The sequence below is a fragment of the Falco peregrinus genome, chromosome 4 (assembly GCF_023634155.1).
Source record: "Falco peregrinus isolate bFalPer1 chromosome 4, bFalPer1.pri, whole genome shotgun sequence".
NCBI lineage: Eukaryota > Metazoa > Chordata > Aves > Falconiformes > Falconidae > Falco > Falco peregrinus.
Window position 1 is genome coordinate 102,424,392 of NC_073724.1, and position 17,191 is coordinate 102,441,582.

General features: G+C 39.9%; 1 protein-coding gene across 3 annotated transcripts in view; it reads left to right on the forward strand.

Moving 5' to 3' along the window:
- The window catches only part of CRYL1 (crystallin lambda 1), a 62,052-nt gene that overhangs the window by 28,409 nt on the left and 16,452 nt on the right, over window positions 1-17,191 (forward strand). For 2 of the 3 annotated variants that reach the window (XM_027789092.2, XM_013300687.3), the window contains 3 exons: window positions 422-583; window positions 4,708-4,902; window positions 13,742-13,847. In XM_027789092.2, the coding sequence (XP_027644893.1) occupies window positions 422-583; window positions 4,708-4,902; window positions 13,742-13,847 (463 nt within the window). The remainder of the gene's footprint in view (window positions 1-421; window positions 584-4,707; window positions 4,903-13,741; window positions 13,848-17,191) is intronic. The other variant, XM_027789097.2, reaches the window with a different exon arrangement.

The window sequence follows — 17,191 nt, forward strand, 5'->3', positions numbered from 1 at the left end:
GTCTTTTGAGATGCACCTATTTATTTCCATCTTGTCTGAGAGAATATGGACTTCTGTCATGTGGGAGTCTCTTAAAAAACAAACAAAAAAATGCGACCAGGTCTTATTCCTCCGTACTATGTTATCTCTGCGTGAGTAGAAGTCTGTGTTTTAGACAAAGCAGAACCATTTGTTTTGCGTGGAATCTCCTGTGGTACAAGGTGATCCACCTTCTAATATAGAGAAACTCTAGGGTTTTCCATTCCTTTATATGTGGGAAGGTATTTTTGTGATATGGCTTAGCATTATATGTAGGCTGATAAAAATAGGTGGCTTGTGCTGTGTTCCTAGATGCCAAGGTGGGATCAGTGAAATCTGAAATACATGGGTAAATACTATTGAACTAGAAGACTTCTAATACTGGTTTTTGTTTATATTCCAGGAGTGCACTCCGGAGAGCCTGGAACTGAAAAAGAAGATTTTCAGTCAGTTAGATCTTATTGTTGGTGACAATGTTATCTTGAGCAGCTCAACCTCTTGTCTCTTACCCAGCAAATTGTTCACTGGCCTTAAACATGTTAAGCAGTGTATTGTGTCACATCCTGTAAGTATGATGGCATGTTTTGTTTTTGTAGTAGTAGTAGTATTACAGGTCTTTAACTAAACTGCATCCCAGACTCTTCCCTGCAGGCTGAGAGATACAGAAGGATATTTGGAGTGCTTGTGTGTCATTGTTAGTGTGCAGGGGCCTGACTTCTCTGAAAAGCTGTAGTCTGGTCATTCTGTGATCAGCAGCATCTAAATTGAGAGGATATATGCATGTTTCATACTGTTGGCTCAAGGTATGTTCTGTGTAAGCTGTTGTGCTCATATTGTTGTGAGTTACTCAGACTGCTGGCTCTCAAAATGGAGGAATTCTGTGTTTTGAAGACAAACCTGTAAAATTCCCTACTTTCTGCTTGTGGCATTGTTAGTCTTTTCTAGTGTCCCTTCAGCTGCTGTTGGATAACCTTAAGGATCCAAACAGTGAGCTGCATGTGCTTGTCAGGTAATGTCGATGAAAGATGGGAGCTTTTGTCTCTGGTTTCATCAGACCTCTGATGCAGAAGCAGGTATGCCTAAAGAGGAAAAGCAGGTGGATGAAGTAGAACAAATTGTACTTGGAGCTGAATTTGCATGTTTTGTGACCAGCTGGGACAGGGCAGTGATGCAGTAATGACATGACTAGAGGTGGCAGCAGAACCTCGAAAGGCTGAGAAGCACTTGTGAGCCTCTGTAGAGGTTTATGTGGGGCTGCCAGACAGCAGTTTATCACATCTCTCCTCAGCATGGCAGAGCATTTTGTTTTGATCACTGGGATTCTTACTGCTTCCGTTTTCTACTCCTCAACAGCTAATGAATTTGTAAGCCTAATGTTAGTCTGGTGTTTGACAGATGAGTTAAGAGGACTGTTACGAAGGTTTGCACTATCTGGAGAAAGGTACTGCTCTGCTGTCTGCAATTTGATGACTACATATTTTTTCTCCCGGGCATCCCTCAGAGTGTAAAGTAAATGTTAATTCCCTGGGCATACTTAAGAGTGGCAGTGTGAATACAAAAATACAGCACTACTTTACTGTAATGTCTCTGTAGCTGCCTGTAGCCTAATGCTGTAGTGTTGAAGCATTTGGTCAGTCCCTTCCTGATGCTCCTCCACCATCACCACTGTGCGTTGGGTGAGTGGAAGCAAAAGGAACAAAAGGATTGGTTTCTTTGTTTTCAACCCCCCCTTTGTTTTTTTTTTAATTAAAAGGAAAAAAAGATACACTTCAAATTACCTATCTGTGCCTACATTTAGTCTTTCTCCAGTCTAAAATTCAGTAGTTTCTTATCTCGTATTTCCAGGGTTGTAACTTTCTGTAGCGCAAGAGAAGAAATAATGTCTCTTCTAGACTTTTGTATTAAGTAACTATAGCTATGATCTATTTTTTTTAACCAATTCCTGGGCTTCTGCCTATTCTCTGACTGCTCGTCAGTCTTTGATTTTACGTTACTCTTTCTTACTGTTTTCCCGAGTTGGTACATACCAGTTAACTTGTTTTGTTTAGTCTGAGCTGCAGTCTTTAAAGGAGCCACTGCTGAAACCAGGTTTTATCAGATCTAGAAAAGGTAGCTCGTCCCTCTGTAAACATTGTCTAGGTTGCTGTTGTAAGGACATATGTATTTTCCAAAGTAAATACTTGAGTGCCTTAAAATATCTAATTGTTCTGAAATGGCTTTGAAGGGCAAGTCAGACTGTTTTCTTAGTAATTTCAGATTCACTCAAAGGGGAGTCTACTGGAGAAGCTGTGCACTAGTGTACTTTTCCAGGGGCCTTTGTGCATCTGTTATATCAGGAAACATGCTTGCTTTGTAGTAGTTACTGGCTCTTGGTGGTTTTTGGTTTAACCATGTCCTTACTAACGTCTTGAACATGACAGCAGGACGTTGGGAATGGTGGCTGCAGGAAGCAAGCAGCTCTGGAAGATACTGTGAAAACAAGAATTGTGGAATTTGATATACCAGAAAAATTAAAAGCTAGAGTTGTAAAGCCTCTGGCACAGGTGAGCGTGTTGAGGAGAAATGAAATGAAATGCCCAAAGGGCAGAAAGGAGCTCATCCCTTTGCTTAACAGCAATAGGTTCAGTAATTAGAAAAAATGAATGAAATCCCATAGCACAGATGTATGATAGGCATGCACACAATACTTGTGGGTACAGCTGTTCTCTGCAAGCAGTTTCAGGCAATGTATTGGTACAGGTCTTCTGCAGAGCAGTTGATTTCTCATGTACTGTATATGCCTGCTACGTCACACAGCTAGAAATATGGAGCTTGAAGGGTCTGTGCTATTGAGCGAAGTCCTTGCTGTACAGGAAACTATGTAATCAAATCACCTTAAAAATGTATTAAGCTGTATCTGTTAGTGGTTTGTTTTGTGTTTTTTTTAACTCCACTACTCCTGTTGGAAGTTGTCTTCTAATTTTTGTTCCAATCTTATTAATAGTCCATTAAAATTAATTTGATGTTTGTTGGCAGCTGTTGTTTAACTTAATTATTTCTCTGCGTTTACTTTGTCATAATTTTTCCTAGCTTTCATGTTTTTAGGGTAAGATAAACTCTTCTGCTCTCTGAAGAAAGGCTTCTCATTTTTAGAAATATCCCCCCCATCCCATGCCCCATTTAATCCAGCTATTACTACTTCTAGTTTTCACCAACATCTGTTCTCTCACTCCTAAAAAATATTGTCTTCCTAAGTCTCATCATGAACACACCCATATACTCACTGTGCCAAGTTCATGAAATAGAATATTTCAGTAAGATGTCTGTCAACACTGATCTTGGAATAAATTTATAATAGCTTCAGTCTTTCTCAACAATTAACTTGCCCTCTTCCTCATTGGGACCTGTGATATACTTAAGGGTTAGAAAAGCCTTCAGTGAACGACTTGGTGCTTGCAGTGTTTTGGGTCTTGCTAAATTGCCTGGCACCACACCTGCAACAGTGTCCATCATGCTGTTCTTAGCGTTGGTGGTGGCACTGCCAAAGAAACTGACGTGAGAGAGGTTATGTTAGAACACAAGGCACTTTAAAGGGAACTAAGTGTGTGACATCAGCAGTTAGAACAGATGTAACCTGCGTCAGGTTATGTGTTGGTCAGACTATATGGTAAAGGGAACTGTGTAAGTGCTGAAAAGAAAGAACATGCAGAGAGGAAAGACTGTTTGCACGTTGATGTGATTAAATCCTGTGCTTGCATTTACATGAGCACAGTTAAGGGCAGTTGACTAAAAGGGAGCATGGTGAAAGAATCAGTATGTAATTACCATTCTTTGAATGTCAGTGTTGTTTCTAATAGAAGGAGCTAACATCATAAACTGCTGTTGCCTGAAAACTAGACTGAGAGCTGAGTTTAACACTTTAAGAATATGGCTGGAGGACTGCTACTTTTGGAAGGAGCATGCCAAGTTACTGCCTGCAATACTATGACCTGAAGACCTTTTAGCTGTTTCTATGGTGTTCTTTAGAATTTTTTATTTATTACTTCAAAAATACATGACACAAAGGTCTTTACTTGATGTGAAATTACATTTGGGAAGACTCAGGGAGAGGTAAATTTTTTTTTTTTTTTTAGGTAGGTACAGTGTTTGAAGGTAACCTGTTCTGCAACTTTTTCACAGTATGTTTTATGTGATATCTGTTAAAGATTTCTGTGTTTAGCCTATATTTACAGGCTTGGGCCAGTAGCAGCTTATCTATTAAGTGTTGCATCTTACAGGTGGTGTTTAGCAATAATTTTATTACAGAGTTCCTGAATATCAAAAAGGAATTGCCTTGGGTTTTTTAGAAAGACAGGTGGTGACCAAATATCTTACAACAAACAGTCTGAGTATTGAGAAAACGTCAGTTACTCAAGTGAGCATAAAATCTTCCAGTACTGTTTGAGTGCTGTCGTTTTTAGTGTAGCTCCATGGACTTTGTTGGGGTTAAACGGAGTTAAATTTAATGCAAGATTAAATATTTTTTAAAATTTGTATTAATGCACCAGGTTTTATTGGATTGTTCAAGGTTTTCAGGGTCTGAAGATCATCAGGCTTACTGTGTTCACTGGAAAATATCCATGCTAGTAGCAAGCTATGAGGATGCTTTATATTAACTTGTTTTGTTAACCTGTTGATAGTTGATATTATTCTTTTGCATTTCTTCTTGAGGTAAACCCACCTTACTTTGTGCCGTTGGTTGAAATTGTTCCTCATCCAGAAACAGATCCTTCTACTACAGAAACAACATATGCCCTGATGAAGAAGATTGGTCAGTCTCCTGTCAAACTAAACAGAGAAATTGAGGGATTTGTTCTGAATCGGCTCCAGTATGCAGTGATAAGTGAAGCCTGGAGGCTTGTGGGTGTATGTATTTTTTTTTTTTTCTGATTTCTACACACACACTGCCAGTTTTGTAGATGTGACAAGCAAGATTGTATATTTAAATTTCCCCTAAATTTGTGTCATCTTTGTTAAACTGTCCCTTTTGAACGTGAAATATGTACTAACATGTAAATTAACAGTAAGAAGCAATGCCAGTTATAAATAGCAAAGACAGACAAAACCAAAGTGATATGGTTGTAACAACTATTCTTTATTCTGCTTTCTTTTCAGAATATTGTCATTTTCAGGGCAATCTAAGGAACAATCTTAAAAGCACAGAAACCAAAGTAGTGATTTTTCTTTTTTTCTAGGTTGTCTCATAATTTCCTGTTATTTTCTGAATGTTGCTGGCCTGCTGTACAGTGGTTATGAAAATAATATTTTAAATGGGTTTCTCTTTGGCCTTTCAGGAATTGCACTCACAATTTCAACAGTTATTTGATACTTGTAGGTAAAGACAGATTTCTCCTCCTCCTGCCCATTCAGACTTCTAGCTGAGAATCATTTGTTTGTGCCCCTTCAGCTTTTCCCACAGTTACCTTTTCTGTGCTGCAAGGTCTGATCTTTCATCAGGAAGAGCTGAATTATGAGTCTATTGCTATTCTGTTGAGAAGAGATTCAGCTGGGCTTGAGCAGGACTTAATTTTTTCATGGAAAACGTTTTGATTTTTCAAGCTGTTTGAAACAACCATTCACACAAATACAGTTAAAGATCATTCAACTAACATGTTGTTAACATAAGCAAAGCAACTTTTTCCAAAGCAGTATCTAAACATAGTTGCTGAACTGATTTTGCTTACCTGTAGTTAGCTACAACAATATGAAGGATGTGGTGAATAATAATAAGTAAAACAATCTTGTTAGGAAGGAACAGACCTCCTTTTGGATATTTCTTTAAATTAAAAAAAAAAGTTTATATTATTAAAAAAGTTAATAGTAAGTCTTAAGTATATGATAAGAAAAACCCCTTCAGAAAGCTGTAGTAATGTTGAAAGACACAGGATAGAAAGGATAGTAATCTAAATTATTTTTGAAACCATAATAACACTGGTGAAAAAAAAGATTTTTGAGAATAAAAATGTAAAAACAACTACTAAAAAATGTGAACAAGGAAGGTGAGTAAGTCCATGGGTAAAAAGCTAGCTGAACTGCAATGTTCACTCTTCAGGAGGTTCCCACACAGTAACCTTTCCTTGAAAGGAAGGGGTTTGTCATAGAACAGGTCATGCTAAGAACAAGATTTTTGGAGGAGGAAAGAGTAAATGAGTAATGACAGACTATGAAGGAGAAATGGAACTTATGCAAGAACCCCAAAACTCAAATATCAAGTTGATGAAATACTGATTTAGGCACCTTTTTACACAACAATTAGTATAATACTGCAGAAATGGAAACCAGCACTTACAGCTTAGCTCTTTTTAAAACTAGTTCAAAGAGTCATTGGGAAACTGGACCAGTAAGTCTGTGCGTGTAGGTATATTGGTACAGTGCTCTTGGTCAGCACAGGTATCCAGGGAAGTAATGCCTCAAAAATCTAGTAGGATTCTTTCATGTCTCTGAAAAGCATGAACTGAACTACAGAAGTGGCTGCCATAGAAATCTATGATGCTAAAAATATGAATGGATTCAGGGAACATTTAGACATGTTCATGCTAGAGGAAGACTGCAGAAGCAAGCGACCTCCAGTTGTCAGTCTCAAAGACTGGACTGCTGGGAGCTGAGGCAGTATATATCATAGAAAGTATCACTCTCTATTTGGTTTTCTTACACTCTTTATGGAAAGAGTGTAAGAACACTTCCTGGGCTACTGTTGGAAAAAGTGGTATTGATCTGAGCTGACCTTTCAGTATGAACCTGTATGGATGCTTTTGTGTTGGGTGCTGGTGCGTGGATAGTAACAAAATAGTGCTTGAAGCACTGACAGGTAACGAAAGTTACTTTTGTTGTGCATCATCAAAGTTTTCAAGTTGTTCTGGTTTTGTATAATTTTATTGCATTTCGGGCAAAACCACATTTAAACCCTAACAACTTTGATGGCTGTATTTCCATTCCAAAAGCCTGGACAAATAGCAGCTATCAAAGGTGTATAGTTTCAGCTGTGTGACTTCAGGCTACACACTGCCTTTGATGAGAGGAGAATCACTGCAGTTAGGTGAAAGCTGCTGGCCTTGGGCAGTTTCTGTGTTTCTACTGTTGTGCTGCCAACTTTGTCATTTTTATTGCAAGTCATGTTCTTTTGGTGTTTTCCACTTTCAAAGTGAGGAAAAATAATTTTTGCTTCTGATTAAGTCACTTTTCAGTTCTTGCTGTTGAAAATGTCAGTCTTTGAGAGGCTCCTAAAAATCAAGTTTTACTTGCATTGATTTCTTCTGGTAAGATAATCTATCTGAAAGATAAACTATGAATATTAGCAGGAGAGACATATCAGTAAAGCATTCTTGTCCACAAAAGGATTAATAGTGTAGTCATTTTGGTTAGATAGATAAATTGTTTATATTGCATGAGGCAACCCAAGTCAACTTGGATGCAGAGCACTGATGTTCTTATACCACAGTATTCATAAATAGTTTTATTTTTATGCTAATCATCGTATATTGCTTTTGACTATTGTAAAAGAACACTGAGACAGAACCGTAAAAGATAGTTTCAAGCTTACTTGTTTTATTAGTGGTTGTAAAGGTCTGAACAAGAATCTTTGTATGCCTACAGTTAGCATCATGAACTGATCAGTGCTCCTATTTCTGTTATAAGTTTTATTTAATTTTAACATGGAGAGTGCCTGAGAAAAATCTGTGCTGTTGCTGGAGGACTCTTGTATTTGCACTGCACTGTGTCAGTTCTTTGCCACATAACAAGGACATAAACATTTCAGATATAAATGCTATGTGTGAGCCAGGAGAGAAGCATAACAGCAATCTCCCAAGTGTTTTGAAGCCCCTTTATGTAAACAACTATCTGCTTTTTTGAGGACTTTGCTGAGATGCAGGCTTGAAAGTTCTCATCTGCGTCCTTGACACAGAAATATTTATAGTAATGGCAAAAGAATAATCTTATACATGTACATTTGTGCATGTATACTTTTATCAAAGCCCAAGTTCAGACACCTTTGCATGGATAGTCTCTTTTGGGGTTTCGTTTGGGTCCGTTGAGCTTACTCCATTCAAGAAACTGGTGGAAGCTTCTCTCATAGAAGCATTGATGTACTGTTAAAAAAGTCATTGGTGGCAGCGCAGACATGCAGGTACAGCTACACTGACAACATTTATCTGGAAAACTTTCATTGCAGATGGACTGAGCAGCTTGCGGGATATGTTTTAGTTCCCAAATGTAGCTCAGCAACTGACAGCCTGCCAGTCTCTTTACATTAGCAGTACTGTGTTGGCATGTGTGATGGGTGGGGCATGGAGCAGGGATCCTACGATGGGAGAAGAGTTCTTAATGCAGAGCATGAACATGGGGCTGTGTAGAAAGCAATGTGGTAAACACAGCTGCTTGCTGGATGATGTGTGGGGCTCACCAACTTTTGTCATGTGGGTTCAAGTGTAGGGGGGAGGCTAACGCAGCCAGGGATCTGAGGTAAGGCACTGCCAGCAGGTTGGGTTCAGTCCCTGACTATATGGTGCTCAAATTGCATGTGGGCATGGATGCTGGAGCAGAGAGAGAAGTGTAATTCAGGGCAAAGCGATGAAAGTAGCAATGAGTAACTGGGTATACAGTTTGTCTTTGCTAAAGGTGCTGGGGTCCGCAGGAGCATACACAGGGAGGCTGGAAGTTTGAAGCTGGGCACACACACACAAAAAATATGCTGCGAATGTAGGACTGGGCCAAATGTGAGAGCAGAAAGTAGGGATTTAAGGTGGTGAAAAATTAGGAGGCCTGAAGGTTAGGATCCCAATTTGTAGGAAAGTAGGAGGATGAAAACTCGTTTGGAGACATGAAGTTGAGTGCTGAGAACTTTCACCGTGTGGATAATGAGGAAAGTGGGTTTAAGGATGCAGTAGTTCCACTTTACAAGAACTTAGAAGAAAAGGCCATAGATTGATTTATGTGCCTAGAAAGAATTCAAGCAAGTGCCCCCCTTTGAGGCAAGAGTGCTACAATGAGATGTTTCATTCTGGGTCTGAGTTAGTCTTGCCTGACAAGATGTTGTCATGCAAATGCTGAACATTGTTTTTACTTTCACACAGGTGTTTGTGGCAGGAGCTTTTTGCATTAGTTATCTCTGTCTCTCCGTACTCCACATTTATTTTGTGAAAAAGCAGATCGTGGGAACACTCTGGTCATCCAGAAAATAACAGCCAGTTTCACGAACACTTTAGATCAGAAGTCTCAAACCTTACTCTGAATATCTAGGACTCTGTTTTTACTGTGGATTACTGAGTGGAATCTTACCTTGGTGAAATATTTTTCTAAGCATCACCTGGAATTTACAAGGAGGTCATGAAATACAGCAGTAGAGATAGTGAGGAGAGCATGGCAGTTTTTCAACCCTGATCTAATTTCAGAATTTCAGCTGCTTTTAAGAACCTGTTAGAACTACTTTGCTTGATGGATCATATGATTAATGTCTTATGAGTCTCTGTTTTTTACTGTATAAGCTTTTGATGCTGTCTTAATATATTTTTTTCTTTAAGACTGGGTTTTAATTTAGGTTATAGTCATCGTAAAAGACAAGAAGAATGGGCAGCCCTGCTATTTTTGTTAATCTTTTGGAAAATAAACAATCATGGTTTGGTATGTGTCCATTTTACTTTTTTCTTACAGTAATCAGGTGCATTGGCTTCAATCCCTACTTAATTTTCCTCTCCCTTCTCAGCTAACTAGCTTGGCAGTCTTTAAATGCTGGCAAGACTTTTAAAATTCCAAATTCCTTATTATTAATAATTGTATTATAGCATTATCCAGAAGACCTTTCCAAAAGATCAAAGATAAGGTAGAGGGTTAAACATCTAGTTACAGTGTCTCATAAAAGGGGGCTATCATAAAAGGAAGTTTAAAGGGCCAAGGAGAAAAACAGTGTTGATACTATGTGTTTCTTACAGGGTGAGGTGAGTGAGGGTGTCATGGAAGAAGGAAGATAAGGGCCAGCAAGCTAAGGCGGTGTGAAGTGTGTAGGACAGCAAGTTTCTCAAACATGATGAAATGGAAAGAGATGGAGTTGGTAGAGAGGGATCTGGGAGAAAAGTCATATGCTCAGAATGACAGGACTGGAAAAAGATCTCATCAGGGCGTGAATGGAAGGGACTTGATTGAAGTGATAGAGAAGGGTGTAACAAATGCTGCTGAGAGAGAATGCATGTATTAGTGGCAATCAAAAAACCCAATACTGGATTTGGGACATACAGAGGATGAAATGGCAAATTTGGAGAGTAAGTAGGTGGTCTGGAAGGGAGTGGACTCCAAAATAACACTATAGACAAGCTGGAACTGAGTAGGAGAATGAGGTGAGTTGGTAGGATGAGAAAAAGTAAGATTGTTTTTTTGGCCATGTCACATTTAATATGATTACAAACCAAGTCAGTGACAGAAGTTGCGATGTGGGTGTGACTCACAGATGTAAAGATTGTTGATTAAAACCAGGCAGGTTGGGTCAGAACCTAAAGGTGGAGACTGCAGAACTGCTACAGGTCTTTGGAAAAGAGAAAAGGGTCCCTGCACAGTAAGAAGTGCTAATAAAATACTGAAGGAGTATTAGGACAGTACTGTGGCATCACAAGAAATTAAAATCTCCAGGAGGATGAGATTTTGATATATAAATGGTGTCAATAAGGAGTGGGAAGGATTCTGAGCTAGTCTAGGCCTTGAAGTTTGACTGGCCGTTGGTATCACTGAGGATATTGGTGAAATTTATTTTAAATTAAGATCTTAATTCTGTAGCTGTGAAGGCTTCTGGTAAATTTCAACACACTTCCTTTTCCCTCTGATACGTGCTTGAGAGGATGGCTTATGTGAAGGGTTACCCGGGATGAAGAGGGTGAAAATCTCCTTGGGAGGACTGTTTCACACCTAGGCTTAATGAAACAGGGTTGGAACTCATTTACTTCTTAGCATAAACACCTATCCTTGTGGAAGACACCTTGCTGACCTTGCACCCACCCTGCTGAATCATTACACCAACATAGCTCCTTAACAGAAGTGGGAGTAGGGTTATTCCCTAGGGGAGGATGGTCTAACTTGTTTCTTATTTATGTGTTTTTAATTTCTGAAGAGAAATAGTTAAAGGCTTTTCTTTAAGAGGGTCTTTGTGACAAGGAGAAACTGAGCTTGTGTATAGAATAATATATCCCTCAACTGGAGGGATATGTCATGTTTTCCTTCTGGTAGCAGCAATTTTTGCCTTTTAGCAGCTATAACCACAAAATTACGACTATGGTCAAAAGATCAAGAGCAAAGCATTCATCTCATGATTCTGAGGGTACCTGATCTTCAAATGTCAGTACCAAGGACTATGATATTAAAAAAAAAAAAAATAGTTTTTAATTTGTAAATTAATTTGCAATGATTCTGAAGCGTTTCAAGAGCCTGTTAACTTTTTAATGTTATATTTTACAGTTTTTAACTGCTGCTGTGGCTCAAATGCTTGTCTGGTACTTGTGGTTAATCTTTTGTTCACAAATCCATGTCAACCAGGAAGAAAGAAAAAAAAAAATACTCACCAAGCACAGCTTTACCAGTATAACTCATTGTTTGGTTGAAGCCCAGCAGAAGTGCACTTTTATTGACTTTGATGTTGTTCAGAGAGGTTGTGTTGCCTTGTCAAGGGAAAAAAACTTCCACAGAATGTATGGTGCCTGTGTTACTTAAACTGACACTGGTCTGTAATCTGAATGCTGTCTGAGGTTTTCGTTTAGTCCTATCTTTATGCAGACCTTTCTGTCTGCCTCTAGGTGAGTTACTTTACCTTGCCTATGCGTTACCTTTAAGTTGAAGAAAATAATGCTTCCTTATCCCTGCCATTTTTTGTCAAATTAAATTGTTACCAGAGTTCTGTGTTCCATATATGGCGGGTAGATCTTAACAATTACTTCATTTTCAAGATGGAGTTCGAAAGCCACCTGCAGCAGGGACTCAGCCAGGCTTATTTTTTATAGGAGCAATGCCTACTAACAGACTGAGACTTGAGGTTGAGTCTTATAGAAGGCACTACTTAAACCTGAGATGAAGAAACTTGTTGTCTGTGACCCGCTGTAGAAGTTATGTTGGTCCTTGGCTTATAATTTTCTTTTAAAGTAACAGTAGATTGTGTAGTAGTTGCACACAGGAAGCACCACGGGGTGGGATTCAGCTGACTTAAGATGGGATTTCTAAAATGTGGACTTTGGCATCCAAGCTCCTTACTCGTCTTTCAGTTGGTGAGGAGCATTAAGCCCTTTTAGGACACAACTCATCTTTCCTATTCTGGGTGCCTGCTTTAGGATGCTGATTTCCTTTTTCTCCCTAGCGTTTATAAAGAGAGTCTAGATGTCTAGCTCAGATGTCAATGTCCACAACAGGTCAGGAGACCTGTCCTGTATGCCTGTAACTCGTATCTCATCGCTGTGTGATATAAAGGAACGTTCAGACAGGGCTGTGCGAGAGGGAAATTTAACAGAAAAAGACATGTCTTTGGCCAGGCAGATGAGTACACATACTTGCATTCTGCAGCTCAAAGGGGCTTATGGAGAAAGAGGCACTGAGTGGGGAGAGCACCTCAAGGTAGGGTGAGAAGGCAAGTCAGAAGCAGTACAGCATCTCTTGCACCTTCCTAACCAGAAGTAAATGTTTTTTACGTCTCTGGGAATAAAGAAGACAAGTTCTTGAAACCACGCTTTATCTGATGGAAGTGGTTAGAACAGGTCTTAGTAGGTGGAAAACAACCTTGTAAAATGAATATTATTTTTCTCAAGTAAATCTGTTAAGGTAATGAACTGTAACTCATTTTTTGCAAGCCTTTGCGTGCTTGCCCTGACCTGATGGGGGCGTTGGCTTTCTTGTGAGTGCTACCATGTGGGTGGAACAGCAGTGCTCAGCTTCAGGAGAAATGCTTCATTTTGCATGCTCCATATCCTGCCAGCTCTGAGATGTGAGGCTGGGAATGAACTTGAGAACCTGGGCAGGTTGAGGCTGGACAGGTTGAATGTTCAGTGAGTTTTGTGGGAGGGAGTGGCAGCTGCGTTGCCTGCGTGTTTGGTCCCAGCCTTTTTTGCAGGTGGCCACAGGTGTAGTACCCACTGCTGCACCCCTGTTCTACCAGTTGTGACTCTGCCCAAAAATCCAGCACTAAGAGAATATGAAGGGAGGTGTAAGATTTAGCCAAAACTCCTGTATTTAAAAGGGCTGGTATAGTACTTGGAATTGATATAAACTCTTCTTGGTCACGTGCTATTAAGTGTCGTGTTCTCTGCTTCTCAGTTTCTGAGAGAAAAGTATATTCATTGACCTAAACATCTCAGTTTAGTTTTAATCCATAAATTACAGTAAGTAATAAGTGTCAGGCAAACGAGTGTGTACAAATAGTACATGTTATGTGAAAAAGTGTATTAATTTATACATTTAAAAATAAGATACTGTCAAAATATATCAAAGTTTATTTGTATTATGAAGTTTGATAATCTTTGAGATGTGACTGAGTGCTTATACTCACTCCAAATGGTTCAGTGTAAAGCTTGCATAATGGACATTTTTGGCAAGCAGTTGTGTTTCTGTTTGCAAGCGAACTGCTATTTCTAGCCTTAGTTTTTATTGCCTCTGTAATTTTGTAATTATAGACAAAAAGCAGGCAATTTTGCATTAAACCCAAAGATTCGCAAATATTCCTTCCTGTTTTACTTTTCCTACTTAGGAAGGGGTAATATCTCCTACTGATCTAGACCTTGTGATGTCTGATGGATTGGGAATGCGATACGCATTTATTGGACCTCTGGAAACCATGCATCTTAATGCAGAAGGTAGGTAGTTTAAAATTATATGAATATGAAGGGAAGGCTTACATTGCACAAGATTCTGGAAATGTTCTATAACAAATCAGGTTAAGATTGCTGCGACTATGATTTGTCTTTCTCATTAATGTAATGATAAAAGGAAAACTTATCTAAAACTTGAGGTCAGATGAAAGGAAATGGATATTGACTATCCTGTTGTAAGTGATAAGATGAAAAATGACAAATCATTGAAACGCTAGCTGTGTACTTTGTTTTTTTCCAGGATTTCTCCATGCTTTGCAAACATTGCTGTGCCCATAGTTCAGAACTCTCTGAATGTCAGGAAAAGAAAGTTTTGAAAAAATTAATCTGATAATCCAGTGTCAACAGAAACTCGCTTTCTATAGATGAGTGCCACCTTTTCTCCCTTTTATTTTTTTTCCTCCTTCTCCCTCTGCCCCCAAATTCATAGCAACGGCTCAGTGTAAATATGGCTGAAGCTGTCTTGCCTTTACCTGGCTTAGATCCTGAGTGTAGTAAAATTGCTTCCATCTGCAAAATACTGTGCATATAAAGTTGACTTGACAAAGCGGTCAAGGAACAGTTCAACATCTGTCTTGCATAATTAAGACAGATTTTTAGATGTTTTTGGAATAGTATACATGAATCCCAGCTAAATAAGTGAATTGCATAAAATGAACTAGAAATTATGGATCAGAGTTACAAAGGTTTGAGCAATGTACGTTAACAAAACATGAAAACTTCAAGAAGTGAATATCGACAGAATACTTCTTTAGATCTTTATGTTACGGGCTGAAATATCTTTATTCTGGTTTTGCATGGTCCCTAACATGGTAGGCCCCTGCTCCGTTACTAGATCTTTCAGGCACTGCTGCAATGACTAATACAATAATAAAATAGAAATAAGAAACAAAGATCATAAAATATCAGTGCAAAGTTAGAAGTGTTATTTTATGTCTACTTGTTGGTTAGTTACTTGGCAGAAACTTATGTCTTTTAAGGCTGACTAAACAATTTTGACATGAATGTGGAATTGTGGATCTTCCATCAGAGTCTTTCAGCTTGTGAGTTTGGTCGTAATATCAGTAAATGACATGTTAAAAAGTGTTTGCTTTTGCCCATTGTTAGGTAAACAACATCCATCCTCTAAATAGGGGCACCTTCCTAAAAGTTTCCCTCATCTCATCTACTAACATCTGGCAGTTTGCAGTCCTCTCTAGTAATTTTAGACTTGGTCAATATAAACTATATGCAGTTTGCAGTCCTCTCTAGTAATTTTAGACTTGGTCAATATAAACTATATGCATTCTTTACATAGAACAGAACAGGTGCATGTAGTACTAGCCTTAAGCAGAGCAATCTACATGGAGTCTTGCAGCCCAGGATTGTCCAGTCCTGCCTTTACCTCTCTGCCAAGCTGCCATGCATCCTCTGCAGGAACCGTCTATGCAGAGTCTTCTGTCAGAGTAACTTGCTGAACTGCCTCTACTAAAACATAAAACTGAAACAAGATGCTTGGTAATACCAAATGATGTTTAATTTATTTTAGAGATCAAATCGACTTGTTAATCTTTTTTTTTTCTTTTTTTAATCCATGTTTTAGACTCCTTAATTCTAAAACAATGTTTGCTTGAGATGAATGTAATTATGTAAGTCATCTGGGATGGGTTTGATGCTCTTTCTGGAGTACTCCTTGGTATGTATTCTGTCATGATCCAGCTTAACTTCCTTCCTCCCATCAAGAAGTAGTCATTGTTACAAAAACATTTCTGAAATTTCCCATCTTACACCAGTTTTAGGTAATATGTGCAGCTGGCAGGTTGCTTATTCATGGCAGAAATTATCCAGCTTCTAGATTTAATGTTACCTTCTGTTAGGAATTGTAGTATTCCAGATCAGAGGAAGAAAAATTTTGAAATATAATCCAAGCGACTGATAAACTGGAAGAGTAGTCTTGTGGTAGGCTTGCAAAATACAAAACCAAAAATATACCTGTAGAGCTATTTGAACATTATATAATGTTCTCAATTTAAAATAACCCTAAAATAACATAATTACTTGTGGATTGGGCCACTTACACAAAAGCACCTCGCTGGCTTGTTTAGTAACTTGGATCATGAAAAGTATTGCTTCACTCCTAATTTTGCAGATGCGTGTCTCTGAGTCTAGAGCTGCTCCTGTTTTTGTGCTGGCAGGCTGACTCAAGCTGTCGCTTTCATCAGAGACAGTTTAATCAAAGTTGCTGATGTCGGCACACATGATGGCTTATGTTCACAGTTCCATATTATGTCCACAGTTCCAAAATTTGGTTGCCCAGTATTGCTTCACATAATATGGAGTAGTATGGACCTCCTCTGGATTGCCCAGGATTTCCTTGACTAACCTGATCTCCTTCTATGACAAGGTGACCCACTTAGTGGATGAGGGAAAGGCTGTGGATTTGTCTGCCTGGACCTTAGTAAAGGCTTTGACACTGTCTCCCACAGCATTCTCCTGGAGAAACTGGCTGCTCATGGCTTGGACGGGTGCATTTTACACTGGGTAAAAAGCTGGCTGGATGGCTGAGCCTGAAGAGTTGTGCTGAATAGAGTTACATCCAGCTGGTGGCCGGTCACAAGTGGTGTTCCCCAGGGCTCAGTACTGGGGCCAGTCCTGTTTAGTATCTTTTATCAGCCATCTGGATGAGGGGATCAAGTGCACCCTCAGTGAGTTTGCAGATGACACCAGGTTGGGTGGGAGTGTTGGTCTGCTGGAGGGCAGGAGGCTCTGCAGAGGGGTCTGGGCAGGCTGGGCCGATGGGCCGAGGCCAGTGGTGTGAGGTTCAACCAGGCTCAGTGCCGGGCCCTGCCCGTGGGTCACACCAGCCCCAGGCAGCGCTACAGGCTGGGGCAGGGGGCTGGGAACTGCCCGGTGGGAAAGGGCCTGGGGGTGCTGGCTGACAGCCGGCTGGGCACGAGCCCCCAGTGTGCCCAGGTGGCCAAGGGGCCAGCAGCGTCCTGGCTGGTGTCAGAAACAGTGTGGCCAGCAGGGCCAGGGCAGTGACCGCCCCCTGTACCGGGCACTGGTGAGGCCGCACCTCGAACCCTGGGTTCAGTGTCGGGCCCCTCGCTGCAGGAGGGACGTCGAGGGGCTGGAGCGTGTCCAGGGAAGGGTCATATGAGGAGCAGCTGAGGGGACTGCGGTTATTGAGCCTGGAGAAAAGGAGGCTGAGGGGAGACCTTATCATTCTCTACAGCTGCCTGAAAGGAGTTTGTGATAAGGTGGGGGCTGGTCTCTGCTCCCAAGTAACAAGCAACAGGACAAGAGGAAACTGGCCTTAAGTTGCACCAGGGGAGGTTTAGGTTGGGTAT